Below are 14368 nucleotides of genomic sequence, written 5' to 3' on the forward strand. Positions count from 1 at the left end.
TTGATCATTCTTAGGAATTCAAAGAATGCTTGCATTGCACTTATAAGCATCTGAATTTAATTTATTATTTACAGCAAACTCTCTTGCTGTAACTCGCGCTTTACGCTGGCCGAAGGTATTTTCGATCACTCGACGATAATTGGGCAGTCGATAGTTAAAAAGTTTTTCAACACCCGATTGGTTAGCCACATAAGGATACGGTTTCATCAGGTCGTGTGATAAGTAAAAACTGAGTTGCCAATAACAAACACAGATACATTTTTGCCTTCAATTACTTTACTATTTTGTACACAAATACCAGCATGTTCATGGAAATGTTTAAACGAACTCTTTGCAATTATTATATATAGGAGTCATTATTTATTCCTGTGGATCCAATATTTATATACGTAAACTTTGATCTACAAGTAATAAAAAATGTAAGCACATGTGTATGTGAATCAATGTAGTCTTGAATTTACTTGTGATCACAGCTTGCTAATTAAATTATCAAACACCATCTTTTATAGTTGTAGTAATCTATTGTATCCTTCTTTGTGGACAGAACTGATGTGGCAACCAACTACACAACCAAAGCATTGTGAGAACCCATCAACGATTTTTTTTAATTGTTGCGGATATGGAGGATATGTATTAATGCAATCTGCAAGACCAGGGATAATAGGATGCCCAACTCTTTCCAGTGTGAGAGCGCCTCAAAATTAGCGTTCTTTATAACATTTTCCATTGTAGCCAGATCGGAATTTAAATTAAAATACCCATCATTTATTAAGATTAAATATTATTATACATGCATCCGTTAAACATATGCAGAAACTTTTTATACTCCCTTTTTGTGATTTTGTGATATATTAAACAATTGATTTTTGAACTTTCAATACGTAATCAAAAGAACAAATGTATTACCTCTCAATTAATAAATGTTTTTAAAAATTTTCAATTAAAAATCAATACCACTTAGCATGACATCACAAAAGATATCATCACATACATTTCAATTTCGCGTTTTCTTTCATTTTCATTGTTTTCTAATTTTTGTTAGTGATCTTCAACAGCAGCACAAATCTCTCTGTTTACATATTTTTCTGTAGGATTTTAATCTGGCCGTCCCTCTTTTTCCAATTGCTAAACGTCAGACCTACTGAACTTTGACAGTTGCTTGAGTTTAGTAGGTTTTGACGTTTATCAATTGCGCTCTCATTTCCGGTGAGAGACGAGTTGGGCATCTCCTTATCTCTGTGCAAGACTATTGCATACTGCATGGCAAAAATCATTGACAATTTCGCCAACTATGCTGCGGCCAACGCCAAACAAACTAGCAACGGTCCTGGTATAGCTACTCTCTTTTCAAGTGGGATACAGCGTCTCATGTTGCTAACCATTTTGTCAATAAAGTTTACTTTGTGAAACAGATTTTTGAAGGCCCTTCTATCAAGAGAAGTTTTCTTTAAACCTTGCGTAATACATTGCATAGAGATCGTGCTCCTAAATTATACTAAATCAATCCTTAAAATACACGATTTATGATTTGAATTCAAAATTAAAATACCTATTTACTTACCAATTTCCAAATCTTTCGTACGTGTGGCTGAGCAATTGCAATCCCGGCTTGTATGGTTGCGTTACAATCAAATATGGCTTTTGCTTGAGTTTTATTACCTTTAGATGCGTTAGGTTAGCTTAGGTAGAAGGTCGATCCTAAGAAGGATCACACTTGGACAGCTTAAACGCCGGTCCATTGTGGTACCTAAAACTCCTATGAGCTGGATCAATAGACCCTTACATGTCGACGAAGCGCTTTGTGTCTATGACAAACTTTCTGAAACGTCCGAGATATTTCAGTCTCAGTCCAGCAAACCCAGGGCTAGTATTGCCGCTCTGCTGTTGAAGTGAATACTCACCTCTCACCGCGCCTCTTCTCCAGCGGCTTCTTCCCATCCACATCTTCCTCGTCGGGATATGAGCAGAGAAAAAGCCGCCTCAAGTGGCCGCTGTGACGCAGTGATTCAAATTTTCAGGAATGGAGCCTAAGGAGGATAGAATTGTGGCGTGCCCTTATTCGGACCTCTTCATAAGCTCAGCTTCCTTGAGCCTTATTGCATACTTCAGAGCTATCGTTGGTGTGGTTTACAGTGCACCCGATGAGCGCCGCTGTTTGGACCCGCTCAAGCGGAGTCTTAGCCAGAGTAGTCCTTTCGAGCGCCCTCCACCAGACGAACACACCATAGAACAATATTGGTTTGACTACGGTTTCGTAGAGCCAGAAAACGACCTTTGGTGAGAGTCCCCACCTTTTACCTATATCTCCCCTGCAGCAATATAAGGCGACCGATGCCTCGATGTTTGGTCTCCAAGAAAGCTTTCTATCGAGGATAAGCCCTAGGTATTTCACCTTATCAACAGGTTGAACGCGTTTATTAATATACGAATTTTTTCATTAAATTTATATTGGTTTTCTAAAAATAACAAAATTGTAATTTTCTTTTATCCATCATGATTTTACTTTTTTTATTTAATAAATAGATTCCTCAAACAGCCATCTAAGTGCACAAGGCTGCCGTCTGTCACCATAAAATTTCAATTCCCATTCGTATTTCTTAAGGCGCATTAATTTTGCTCGTCTTCCACTGCTATTAGCTTATTTTGTATGTAATACTGTATGCTTTTCGCACAAGAGTTAATTGGTAAGTTAACCGGCCTTTGATCGATTAAAGCGCTAATTAAAGCCGATTTACCATACAAAATAAAAATCTTATTTTACTACAATAATTCCTAATCGATTTGAAATCGAGTTGAAACTGGAATGAAATTCTGCGGGTTGCTATAAAATTTGGCTGTTTTCATTAGTTAAATAGTAATCAACTGATGAAGAAGTGGCCGTTCTCGATTTGTGGGCAGAGCACTTTGTCGATCTCCGTGCTGCCCGGGAAAAATGGCCACATTTATGGCGAAATGCCAAGTGAGTTCTACAAAGTAGGACATAACTGCGGTATTTATGAAAAGGAGAAAACGGCAATGGGTCCGTCTGGTGGGTCACCCTCGACATGGCTCTATAGTGAAAAAGTCCACCAGATAATTTTTGGCTTTAAGTCGAATATGTTTAGCCAGCTGACGCTCGTAAGTACTGACAGTAGGTGTTTATTTTTAAATGAGACAACTGATGTACAAAACTTTATAATGACAAATTTTATTTTTTTAAACAGAATGCAATAATACAAGTACATCGCCGCTGAATTTCCCACTACCCTCTCCAATAACTGCGACGCTGCCATTACTACTGCCATCATCACTGCAATCGCCACTGCCATCGCTAAATACCTTAGCTGCTGCAAGCGATCCTAACAGAAAAAAAGAGAGTCAGATTGTAATATAAGGGCGTTGGAAAAAATTGAAGATACGGAAAAACAATGTATGAGGATAGAGCAGGAGAAGGCGGACGCGCTTAAAGAAATCGCCATTGACAACAAAGAGTTAAAAAATGGTATACTAAATTTAAATAGACAAAAATAAATTTTATAAGTATAGATAGTATAAGTTAATGTATGAAATAAAGTGAGATAAGAAATAAAAATTTATTTCTTTAAATACAATTCAAATGCGTAGAAATGAATTAGTGAAGTGTTAGTGGATATAAAGAAAGCCTTCTTGTACTGACAGGAAGTGTGATCACAACAAGAAATATATATATATATATACAGACAGCCAGGCGGCTTTGAAATCTCTGATGTCTCATAGGATTTCGTTGAAGACAGTGAAAGAATGGCACGATCTTTTAGCGGATCTGACATCCTATTTCACGGTAAACCTGCATTGGGTCCCAAGAAACAGTGACATCCCCGGGAACTGTGTAGCAGATGAACCTGCCAGAACAGGCATTACCCTATAACGAGATCCTGGTAAAGAGGACATATATATGCCTCTGGCTATTTGTAGATACTTAATCGACAAACATGTCATTAACATAGCCGAGTGTCAGTGGAATCAGTCCCTGACTTGCTCAACTAGCAGGCAAACGTGGAATGAATGGAATATGGGCCGCACATGCCGACTGTTAAAATTCAAGCGTAATGATACTTTAGTAGGAGTACTAACAGGGTCTAATAAGCAGACATGCAAGTAGACTTGGCACGCCATATAACGACTATTGTAGAAGCTGTCTAGAAGTAGAAAAGGAGGAGGCAATTAAACATCTTCTATGCAATTGCGCAGCACTACATAGGAAAAGAATCGCAGCCATCGCCCGTGGGTTTCTTGACGACGTTTCGGAGGTTGCACGGATAAAACTTGTGTCACTGATGAAGTTCTTTAGAAGTACGGGGTGGTTCAGAGAGGAGCCAATAGAGTGACAGCCACTTTCCTACCTAAGAAGTAGATATAAAAGTAAAAAAATTAAGTGAAAAATTCATCAAAATTAAATAAACACGCAATCTAATTAGTTTAATATATAATCAAAAACCATAAGGCAGCGGCAACTAAATGTATATGTTTTCTTAATCTCTTCTCTATCCGTACATACCCATTTTAACCCCAAATTCAGGGGATAATATTCCCAGCCGAAAGGATTACAAAGGCCTTGCCTTATTCGTTCAGCTGAGGGTTCGTTGTCTGTGGCATTCTCACGTGTCATTCTTTTCGTTTAAAAAATTGTGTATAACACAGCATGCTCTAATCTAATAATAACTGATGTTTCCCACCTACCAACTAACCTTTTCCGATACTACGGATACGTGCTTTGAGGTGGCCAAAGGCATTTTGCACAACTCTACGGCATTTTGATAGATTGTAATTAAATAGTTTTTGAGATTCGGTGAAAGCCATTGAAAATGCGTATGGCTTCATTAGAGAGGTAGAAAACCGAAAAGCTAAATCTTCTGTTATACATATTGGTACTTGCGTGCCATCCATTTCCTTTATGTTGTTCGTCAGCAGTTCATTGTGCTCCATAATTTGCTTCAATCGTGATGCATTTTATCTGAATCATTGCATCGACCAGGTGCACCAACGTTTATATATACGAAACGGTATCTGGATTTATAAATAACTAGTAGACTTCTGCTCTGTTCCGCCTTAGAGAAAATAAATAAGAAGATTTTGGATTTTATTAAGTTAAATTTTTTCTTATGAAATACAAACAAAAACCAGTAAGAAAGTTCTAAGTTCGGGTGTAACATTTTATACTCTCGCAACTTGCAAGGATCAAAGCCCGGGAAATTACTTCAGCTGTTGGCAAAATTTTATATTAAAGGAAGTATTAATCCGATTTATTATTTTTTTATATGAATTTAAATTTTATATCTTACACATTGACCGATATTTTCGGCAAAAAGTCAACTATAGGCGCAGGGGTACACATATTTAGTACCTAGGGGCTTCAACAGTTTTATTTCGATTTATACGATTTTTGGTCACAAGGTGGCATACTTTTAAGGCATTATTCGGCCAAAGGTTTACCCCGATACAATCATTGTTGCTTGATTTGCATAGTGGAAAGTGAAAGAATCAGATGGAATTTAAAATGGTATTATATGGGAAATAGGCATGGTTGTAATCCGATTTCGACATGTTGTGTACCGAAGTTGGTTGAAATCGGTTAAGCAGATCCCAAGATATGGGTTTTCATCGAAAAGTGGGTGGTGGCACGCCCACTGTCTAATTTTGAACGCGGTTCCTATAGAGTCATCTCACACCATCCCAGAGATGAAATTTAATGTCACTGGCGTGTTTAGTGCTTGATTTATTGCGCTTTTAGTAGTTTTTAACAGTACCGTTATATGGGAAGTGAGCGGAGTTGCCACCCGATTTTTACACTGTCAATAGAAGTGCTAAAAACATTTGTTCTCAGTGAATTTTGTTATTATAGCTTGAACGGTTTAGGAGATATGTACACTGAACCTATTAGAGGGCGGGACTACGTCCACTTTTTCAAAAAATTTAAACTGCAGATGCTCTTCCCTAATATGATCCTGTATACCAAATAAAAGTGTTGTATCTTATTATGGAGCTTAGTTATGACAATTGTGGACGGGGTTGTCACCCGATTTCACCCATTTTCATACTGTCGATAGAGGTGCTCAAAATATTTGTTCTCGGTGAATTTTGTTATTACAGCTTCAGTGGTATAGGAGATATGCACATTAAACTTATTAGGGGGCGGGACCCCCCCACTTTAAAAAAAATTTTTTTAACTGCAGATGCCCCTTTCTAATGTGATCCTGTATGCCAAATAAGAGACTTTTATCTTGTTTTGCAGCTTAGTTATGGCAATTTATTTGTTTTTGATTAATGGCGTTTTGTGGGCGTGGCAGTAGACCGATTACGTCCGGACGGACAGACCGTCACCCGGATTTCAACTCCTGATCATTTATACATAATTAACCCTATATCTAACTCGATTAGTTTTAGTTGATACAAACAACCGTTAGGTGAACAAAACTATTCTACTCTGTAGCAACATGTTGCTAGTAAGTTAAGTATTGTAATGATTTTTTATTGTTCATGTATTTTGGTGCACAGGTTGTATTCATAATTCATCAGGTTGCATTCATATTATCAGGCTCAAGGAACAAAGAACGCAGTTGGTCTACCAACCCATAAACATGCCACATATAATATAATTAACCATAGGAAAAACATGGATATTTCAGATTCAATCCAAAAACGGATCGGAAATTGAAGTATTTTAATCTCAAACGGCATATAGGTTGGGTTTATCGGGATCCTCAGAATCAGAACTTACTCACCTTCGCATCTTCCTTTGAGATTGCGTATATCACAATGTTCATCAATTTACTTACCATCAAACGCGTACCATTGCAAAGTTTTAGTTGGTTTATGTTTCAAAGACGTAATTTGTGTGGTGGTAAGCCAGGAACATTGAAGGCGTTTAAAATTCCTATTGGATAGTTGGTAGCTTTATCTTTATTTGTTACACAATGCATAAATTGAAGGCATTGTTCCAATAAGCTTTTTATAACTTATGTATTGTAGTTCTACGTCTTTACTCTTAGCCGCTAAAATTGCTCGCCCACTTAACCATTCATTATTTTTGTTGTTAGTAGTGATGTTTGTTGATAAGTTTGTCTTTCGATGAGAAAAAGATACAGAAGTTATCAGGGGTGTTGTGGAATCTGATAGTTGTCGGAATCAGAATTGAAACCGGTAAAAAATGTATTAGGTGTCATGAATTCAGATATTATTGGTTTGATGTTCGAAACAGAATTTGTTTCGGTTTTGGGTGTCATCGAAACCAATTTAATCGGTTTTGATATCATAAATAAAGCAAGAGGATATTCGCTAACAAATTTAAATATTGCGTTGTTATATCTGTGTGCTGTTAGACGGTTGACAAAATGTAAGTTAAAAAATTTAGTTATTTCATTGTTACGAATTAAATTAACTTTATTTTTATAGGGGAAAACATAAGAACAGAACACAAAATACGCTAATAATTGAATTTATGGAAAAAAATCCAGACATCATAAGAGGATTTACAAAACGCAATAAGCCAATTATAGATGCATTATGGCAGGAATTAACGGAATCCCTTAATGCTGCAGGTCCACTACATAAAGATATCTCCGGGTGAAAAAAGGTAAATAAATTAATTTCAGTGAAAATTAAACTGCAGTTTAAACAGACTTATTTTTATAGGTCATAATTGAGTGGAAGAGCGAAATTAAAAGAAAATTAGTTCACAACAAAATTGAGAGTCGAGTAACAGGAGGTGACCCCTTTTCTAAATATCAGCTCACTTAAAATGTAGAAACAATTGTGCGTCTTTGCGGCATTTCGCAAACCGTGGAAGGCATACCAGGCGTTTTTCTTGGCACCCAACCCGTCAATGAGAATGTATCTGTTGCAATTGCAGGGGTGAATCCAGATATAGATTTGTCTTCCTCATCGCTAGAGCAACAGGCAGAAAATTTACCTTCTAATGCATATAACAGGCAAAAAGATGTCGACGATATACCCTCCACGTCCCAAGGGCTACGAGAAAAAAATGCTAATGTACCTAGAAGGAAAAAATTAGAGAGTACACCAGATCGTTTAAAAAGATTTTTAGATGAGGAAACCAACAAAACTGGGGATATATTAAAAAAATTTGATAAATTAATAAAACTGCAGACTAAAAATTCTAGCAGCTTGAGGCGTATATACCAAGCATTAGAAAATACAATAATAATAAAACTGTTGGAAGAGCTATTACCGAAATGATAGTTTGTTAGCATAATTTCTCAATTGCTTAAAAGTATTATTGAAAAAAATTAGATTAAAAAAGAGCAACTAAATCTAGAAATTCTTAAGTTCGAATACAAAAAACAAAATAACGCAAAAAAAGAAGAATAATTAATAAGTATATCATTTAATCAAAGATCTTGGTTTTACCTGAATTTAAAAATTAAGACTGATTTTAGCTTAGTCATAAAGGCTATTATATTTAAAAAAATTACAGTGAATTACAAAGTATATGCTATTTCGTCTCTTATTCTACGGTCTTCCCTTTGCATTGAACCATTATCAGATGGGAAAAAATTGTCCTCATTAGTTTCATTGCAAGAAATACAACTTCTTGATTGTGTTCAATGTTGTAACGTCTGCAGATGTTGTGTAACGCACAACCGACGTTAAACAGCGGAAATGGCTTTTGAAAACTCCAATTGTTCGTTCCACAATATTCCGAGCAGCCGTATGTGCTATATTGAATTTATGCTCGGGAAAACTTTAGTATACCGTCCCAGGCTTTCGGGGATAAAATGGGTATGGGCAGATAGAGGAGATCGAAAATTTCAAATATTTAAAGTACACATTTGTGCGATTACAAATGAATTATACACTTATATTTTTCATGGGATGTACCAAGGTCTTTTCGCGCAGAACAGAAGCATCTTTAATCGCAATGTTTGATCTAACAAAAAACCAGGTGGCTAAAACTACTGACAGGAGAAATATCTTACCAATTCCATGAGGGGCATTCAGGATATATAAACTACCATTTCCATCATGAATTGCCTGCATAAATGTATCATAAAACTATTTTTGTTAGGGATTCAATGAGGGTACATTTGTTTAAATTACTAAATCATATTCAAGTTCTAATTTCTATTATCGATTAAATGCATCATTTATTTCATGATTTGGCATTGGCATTCTTAAATACTAATAAACATGAGGTGACACATGTCTTCGATCAAGAGTAAAGCCCGATAATGTATCTCCTTATTCATCTCAAGATCGTGATTTCTGGAACTGATGATTTGTGCTACAGGTAAGATGGGTTCAATTGAAAGTATGTCGAAATAATGATAGTAAAAAATGTGCGTATTTGACTTCGAGTTGGGCATGGGTATCGTTTTCTACACAATTGAGTTCTTCACATACAGCACCATATAGTGGGAATGTTAAACCATTAAAAGTCCGTAGTGTCTCAAATGACGTTGGCCTACGAACATTTCAGTAACAACCGCAAATAGAAGCATTCATCATTCTTCGGATGAACTTTATATATACGATCAAAAGAATCAGTAGAACGCACATCTGGACAACCAGGAACAATCGTCGTTGAAAATTCTTCGGTGAAGCATTTCAAATATAAAAATGTGGCATCTCGGAGCAAAGCAAAGTTCATGCAAATACAACGTTTTTGCAAAGAAACTGGTCATTATTCTCACTGAAGGTATTTCATCACGTTGAACAACATTCGAAGCCGTGAAATACCATATACTCGTTGACCATTCTCCGGATGCACAGCTAAATGCACAACAGTAGGATGACGTTCGTGAATAGGGAATGCTAATTTACCCAAATCGTTTTATTACAGTTCACATAACAACCAACTTGATAACGGGATCTTTGGTATTGGAAGATTGAATGCCAAAAACCGCCATATCGCTGTCTTTCGTGCCATGTGATTTATGGTCCTTACTGAATGGCAATACTTAACGTTGCAAACGCTTTGGAATTTAAACATTATATCCGAAATTAAAAATGATTGATACCAATTTTCCTAGTTTTGTTATTAAGCAAAAAATATAAGATGTTGAATTTTTTATTTTATTAATTTAATATTAAAGTTTGTAACAAATGAGTAATTTTCAAAATTGTTAGTTAATATCATTTCAGATAATGAAAATACAGATATTTTTTAACACTAATACCAGAGAACGTAAAATATAGAGAAGGTCCAACTACGGACCAGCGTGTGAATTGTCAAAACCTAACAAAATGCGATGAGCGTGTTTCACCACAGTCGGCTCGGAAGGGGAAATTTTAACAGTGACGCGTGAACAGAGCTGAGCATTGTATGGAAATTATGCTCAGAAGTTTGCATTGATATTACAGCCGCATGTTAGCTTATATTTTTTATATTCATAGATATCATGAAAAATGTATTACATTTTAGTTAAAATATATTACTTCAAAGGAATATTTGCAGTTGCTTTTTAAATATTGCTTATGTTTGATAATATGAAATGCTTTCATATAAGTACATATGTATGTATATGTATCTGCTATGTTTTACTATATATATACATATGTACATAAGTATATAACACACTAACATAATATCTTAAAAATCTTAATATATTTAAATAGTAATATATGCCAATCACACCTTTCATGATTTAAAGCTTACATACATACATATGTATGTACTTATGTAAGTACAATTCAAATCAAGTTATTATCATTTATCAGTAATAACATTTGCGCGCACTGCTCTATATGTACATACATACATATGTGCTTATGACATTGCTACACAAATAATGGATACACAAACCTACATTTATATATTCGTATATATGTCACTCGCAAAAACTACAAACCTGTTCTACAAAAACAACAATCGTCACAAGTCAATATGTCAGCCAAATAGGCGAAGCCCAAATTTATAGTAAATCACACAACAACAACATTTTCATTCATGAACGCAGGCGTACTTTCAACAAGCAACCTCGCTTCATTCATAAAAACAGACACCCTCTCATCTCCCCGAGCATGCGTTTGCCAACAAGCTTCTTTTCGCGACGATGGCAAAAGCTAAAAATCATAAATTGAACAAATTTCTGATATTTCCTCTGGAAGGGAAAAGTTGCAACCACGCAAGCCCACAAAACACAGAAAAAATTGACAAAACTGGCAACAAAGCTTTTGTCGATTTAAACTATTTTACAATTTAAATTTACAATTTTAAAATATTTTTCCGTGTCTTCCAAAAATCTGCGTCAATATGTATGCATGCTCATATATAAACATACATATTTACGATGATTTGTGGGCAAAGCTGTTAGAGCGGCAAGGGAAGCGGTGACAATCGGCGGCCGTTCGTTAATATTTTTTCGGCACAGCTCGGATTTTCTACCAACAACACAATGTTGTGACGCTTTGTCGTCGCGTCAGTCCTTCGACACAGTGACTCTTTGACAAGAAAACAAAAAACGTGAGCTTCGGCCATTGGTTGTCCGTGGCAACGGAGATTTCGCATGAAACAATGAGTGTACATATTTACATACATATGTTGCATGTAGACAAATTAATAATTATAATGGGAACTTTCATATTTGTTTACATTCACACCTAATTATACATATATATTTGTATAAGAATATTTGGGTGTACAAAATCAAACCCAGAAATCTGACTGAACTGAAGCAGTCCATTAAATAGATAATTGAGGCAGTCCCGAATTAGGTGTCGCATATGCGTGGTTGAGTATGGAAGAATAATTAATTGTTTAAATAAAATAAAATTTTCTATACAATAACAAAATTGAATGTAATGCATTGACTTAAAAGAAACTTATTACGGATTAATTTTGTAGCACGATTCGTTAGCCACCCTATATAGGAAGAATATCTTCAAATTATATCCAAAGTCGTTTGCGCATTGTAAATATACGAATCTGTAAGCGTACATTTCTTAACATTGAAATTAGCATTATTTTTCTCAATTAACATTGAAAATGCTCAATTCTACTATTTTTCAGTCCCCTGATGTTAATTGTGGACATTTGGTGAAACACGCTCATCGTTTTCAGGACCCCTTCCAAATGTGGTGAAACACGCTCATCTTTTTCAGTTCCCCTGTGAAGCATGAAATATTTTGCTAATGGCCGCACTGTGAACCTTCTCTATGATATACGTTCTCTGCTAATACTTATAGTTAATTTTAAAAAATTGCAAATTCAATTTAATTCAGTATTGTACATTCTGACAGTATCATTGGAAAACGGGCCAAGAGAACCATTTCTTCATTTAATTTTCCAGTCAAAATGGTTGCTGAAATAATATTTCCTGTAATCTTTTTGATTACCAAACGTGAACCGTTGCATAATTGAAGTGGATCAAAATTACGCCGAATGATAATAGGTGAACCAATTTTCAACCGAAGATTATGTGATATCATTCCTGCTATATCGAGGTAATTTACATTTTCATTTGCATCAACAACAGTAGCGAATGATTTAAAATATATCGATTGTCGGGATTTTAATTTCGTCAACATATATATTTTTGGCCTAAATATAGCCTGATTACTGAGTCAGCCATGTTCCAAATCTTTCCTTTCAGGAATATGCTCTCAATTAATAAATTTTTTTTTATGAATTGAATTATTTCTGAAGGCGGATCAGTTTCAAATGTTCGCAAATATTACGATCAATTTAAGTTCTTATAGTGAAATGTTGAATCACCATGAGAACGATTGCATAAGCATTCGTTAATCTCAAAGCGAAAGAGGACCGGGCTGTCGGTAATCACCGTCAAACAGCACCATCGAAAACTTCATTGTTGCCGTTTATTATTGTATTGGTCTGTGCAGTGCTTCGAGAATATTTCTGAGCCATTTTGCACTCATTTAAAATTAATATTAAACTTTTTATCAACGCACAGCAATTTTTTCTGTTAGATGCTGAGTTTGGTTTTTTATGAATGTCTGTGCGTCTTTCGTTCTTAATCTAACAAAGTAGCCGCAATGCCTTGGCTATGCAAATGTCAACGCGATTTTCTGTTGAGACATTATAATTGTCTTACCGGTTCCACATGGTGCGTCCTAACAAAAAACCGCCTCGGTCAGTAGCAACAACCAGTGCAATCCATGTATGTTTAAGAAAATTGCTGTACTCTTACAGCAGCTTTGTGTTTTTATTATTATTATTATTTTTTTTTTAAGTAATAAAATATTCAAATGATTATAATTTGAGAGATAATTTTTGTATTTATGAATTGTATTGATTTTTAATATAAAGAAATAAAAAGTGTCCTCTATTCTAAGCTACCTCCCCACCAATTTTCAGCCAGATCGTCGTTCACGAGTTATAGATAGTAACGGGTGTTTTTATTTCCGAGGTATAAAGCTTTAAGTTGGCATTACTGTTCAAGATGGCGACCGATTTAACAGCTGTCAAGTGATTTATTCCCAGTTTGGTTAGACAATTCATCATGAAAAGACTCACGCCTGAAAAACGCTTGCGAATAGTGCAATTTTATTTCGAAGATAATGGTTCTGTGCGGAATACGTATCGCGCACTACGTTCATTTTATGAATGATGCGATGAAGCGCACTTCTGGTTGACTGGCTACGTCAACAAGCAAAACTGCCGCATTTGGAGTGAAGCTAATCCTCAAGTGTATGTCGAAACACCGTTACATCCAGAAAAACTGACTGTTTGGTGCGTTTTATGGGCTGATGGAATCATTGGTTCGTACTTTTTTAAAAACGATGATGGCCAGAACGTTACTGTCAATGGTGATCGGTATAGAGCCATGATTACTAACTTTTTCATTCTGTGGTTCCAACAAGACGGCGAAACATGCCACACAGCTCGTGCCACAATCTAATTTGTGCCTAATTTCAAGTTTTGGACCTGTGAATTGGCCTCCAAGCTCTTGTGGTTTAACACCGCTAGACTACTTTCTGTGGGGTTATGTAAAGTCATTGGTCTATGTGCATAAGCCACAAATGCTTAACCATTTGGAAGACAACAATCGCCGTGTTATTGCCAATATACGGCCAATAATGTTGGAAAAATTCATCGAAAATAGGATGTCCAGATTGGACTACATCCGAGCCAGACGTGGGGTCATATGCCAGAAATCATATTTAAAATGTAACGCCACAAGATTATCTTTCAGATAAATAAAATTCATGACAACCGAATAATCCATCGTTGTTTTATTGCAATTTAAAGTTCTATACCTCTAAAAAAACACCCTTTTTAAGTAACACGACCTTCTTTTATATACATATATAGATATAAGTTTACGAATATTTTTTATAGGAGTATGTTACGAACAATGTTGAAACGTAATTGCCTGTATAAGAATCCAAGGAATTTTACTTGAGGTTTAATTTAGAAAATGATTAATAC

The 14368-nt window shown here is 35.6% G+C and overlaps 1 protein-coding gene and 1 pseudogene across 1 annotated transcript; one reads left to right on the forward strand and one right to left on the reverse strand.

Moving 5' to 3' along the window:
- Positions 1 to 481: 481 nt before the first annotated feature.
- On the reverse strand, positions 482 to 1739 carry LOC138858200 (uncharacterized; annotated as a pseudogene).
- Positions 1740 to 2473: 734 nt separating this feature from the next.
- On the forward strand, positions 2474 to 3547 carry LOC138858201 (uncharacterized). Its single transcript, XM_070112738.1, has 2 exons — positions 2474 to 3174; positions 3346 to 3547. The coding sequence occupies exons 1-2, from the start codon at positions 2866 to 2868 to the stop codon at positions 3508 to 3510; spliced, it is 474 nt and encodes a 157-aa protein (XP_069968839.1). The 5' UTR covers positions 2474 to 2865; the 3' UTR covers positions 3511 to 3547.
- Positions 3548 to 14368: the final 10821 nt, after the last annotated feature.

Source organism: Bactrocera oleae, chromosome X, assembly GCF_042242935.1.
Source record: "Bactrocera oleae isolate idBacOlea1 chromosome X, idBacOlea1, whole genome shotgun sequence".
Lineage (NCBI taxonomy): Eukaryota > Metazoa > Arthropoda > Insecta > Diptera > Tephritidae > Bactrocera > Bactrocera oleae.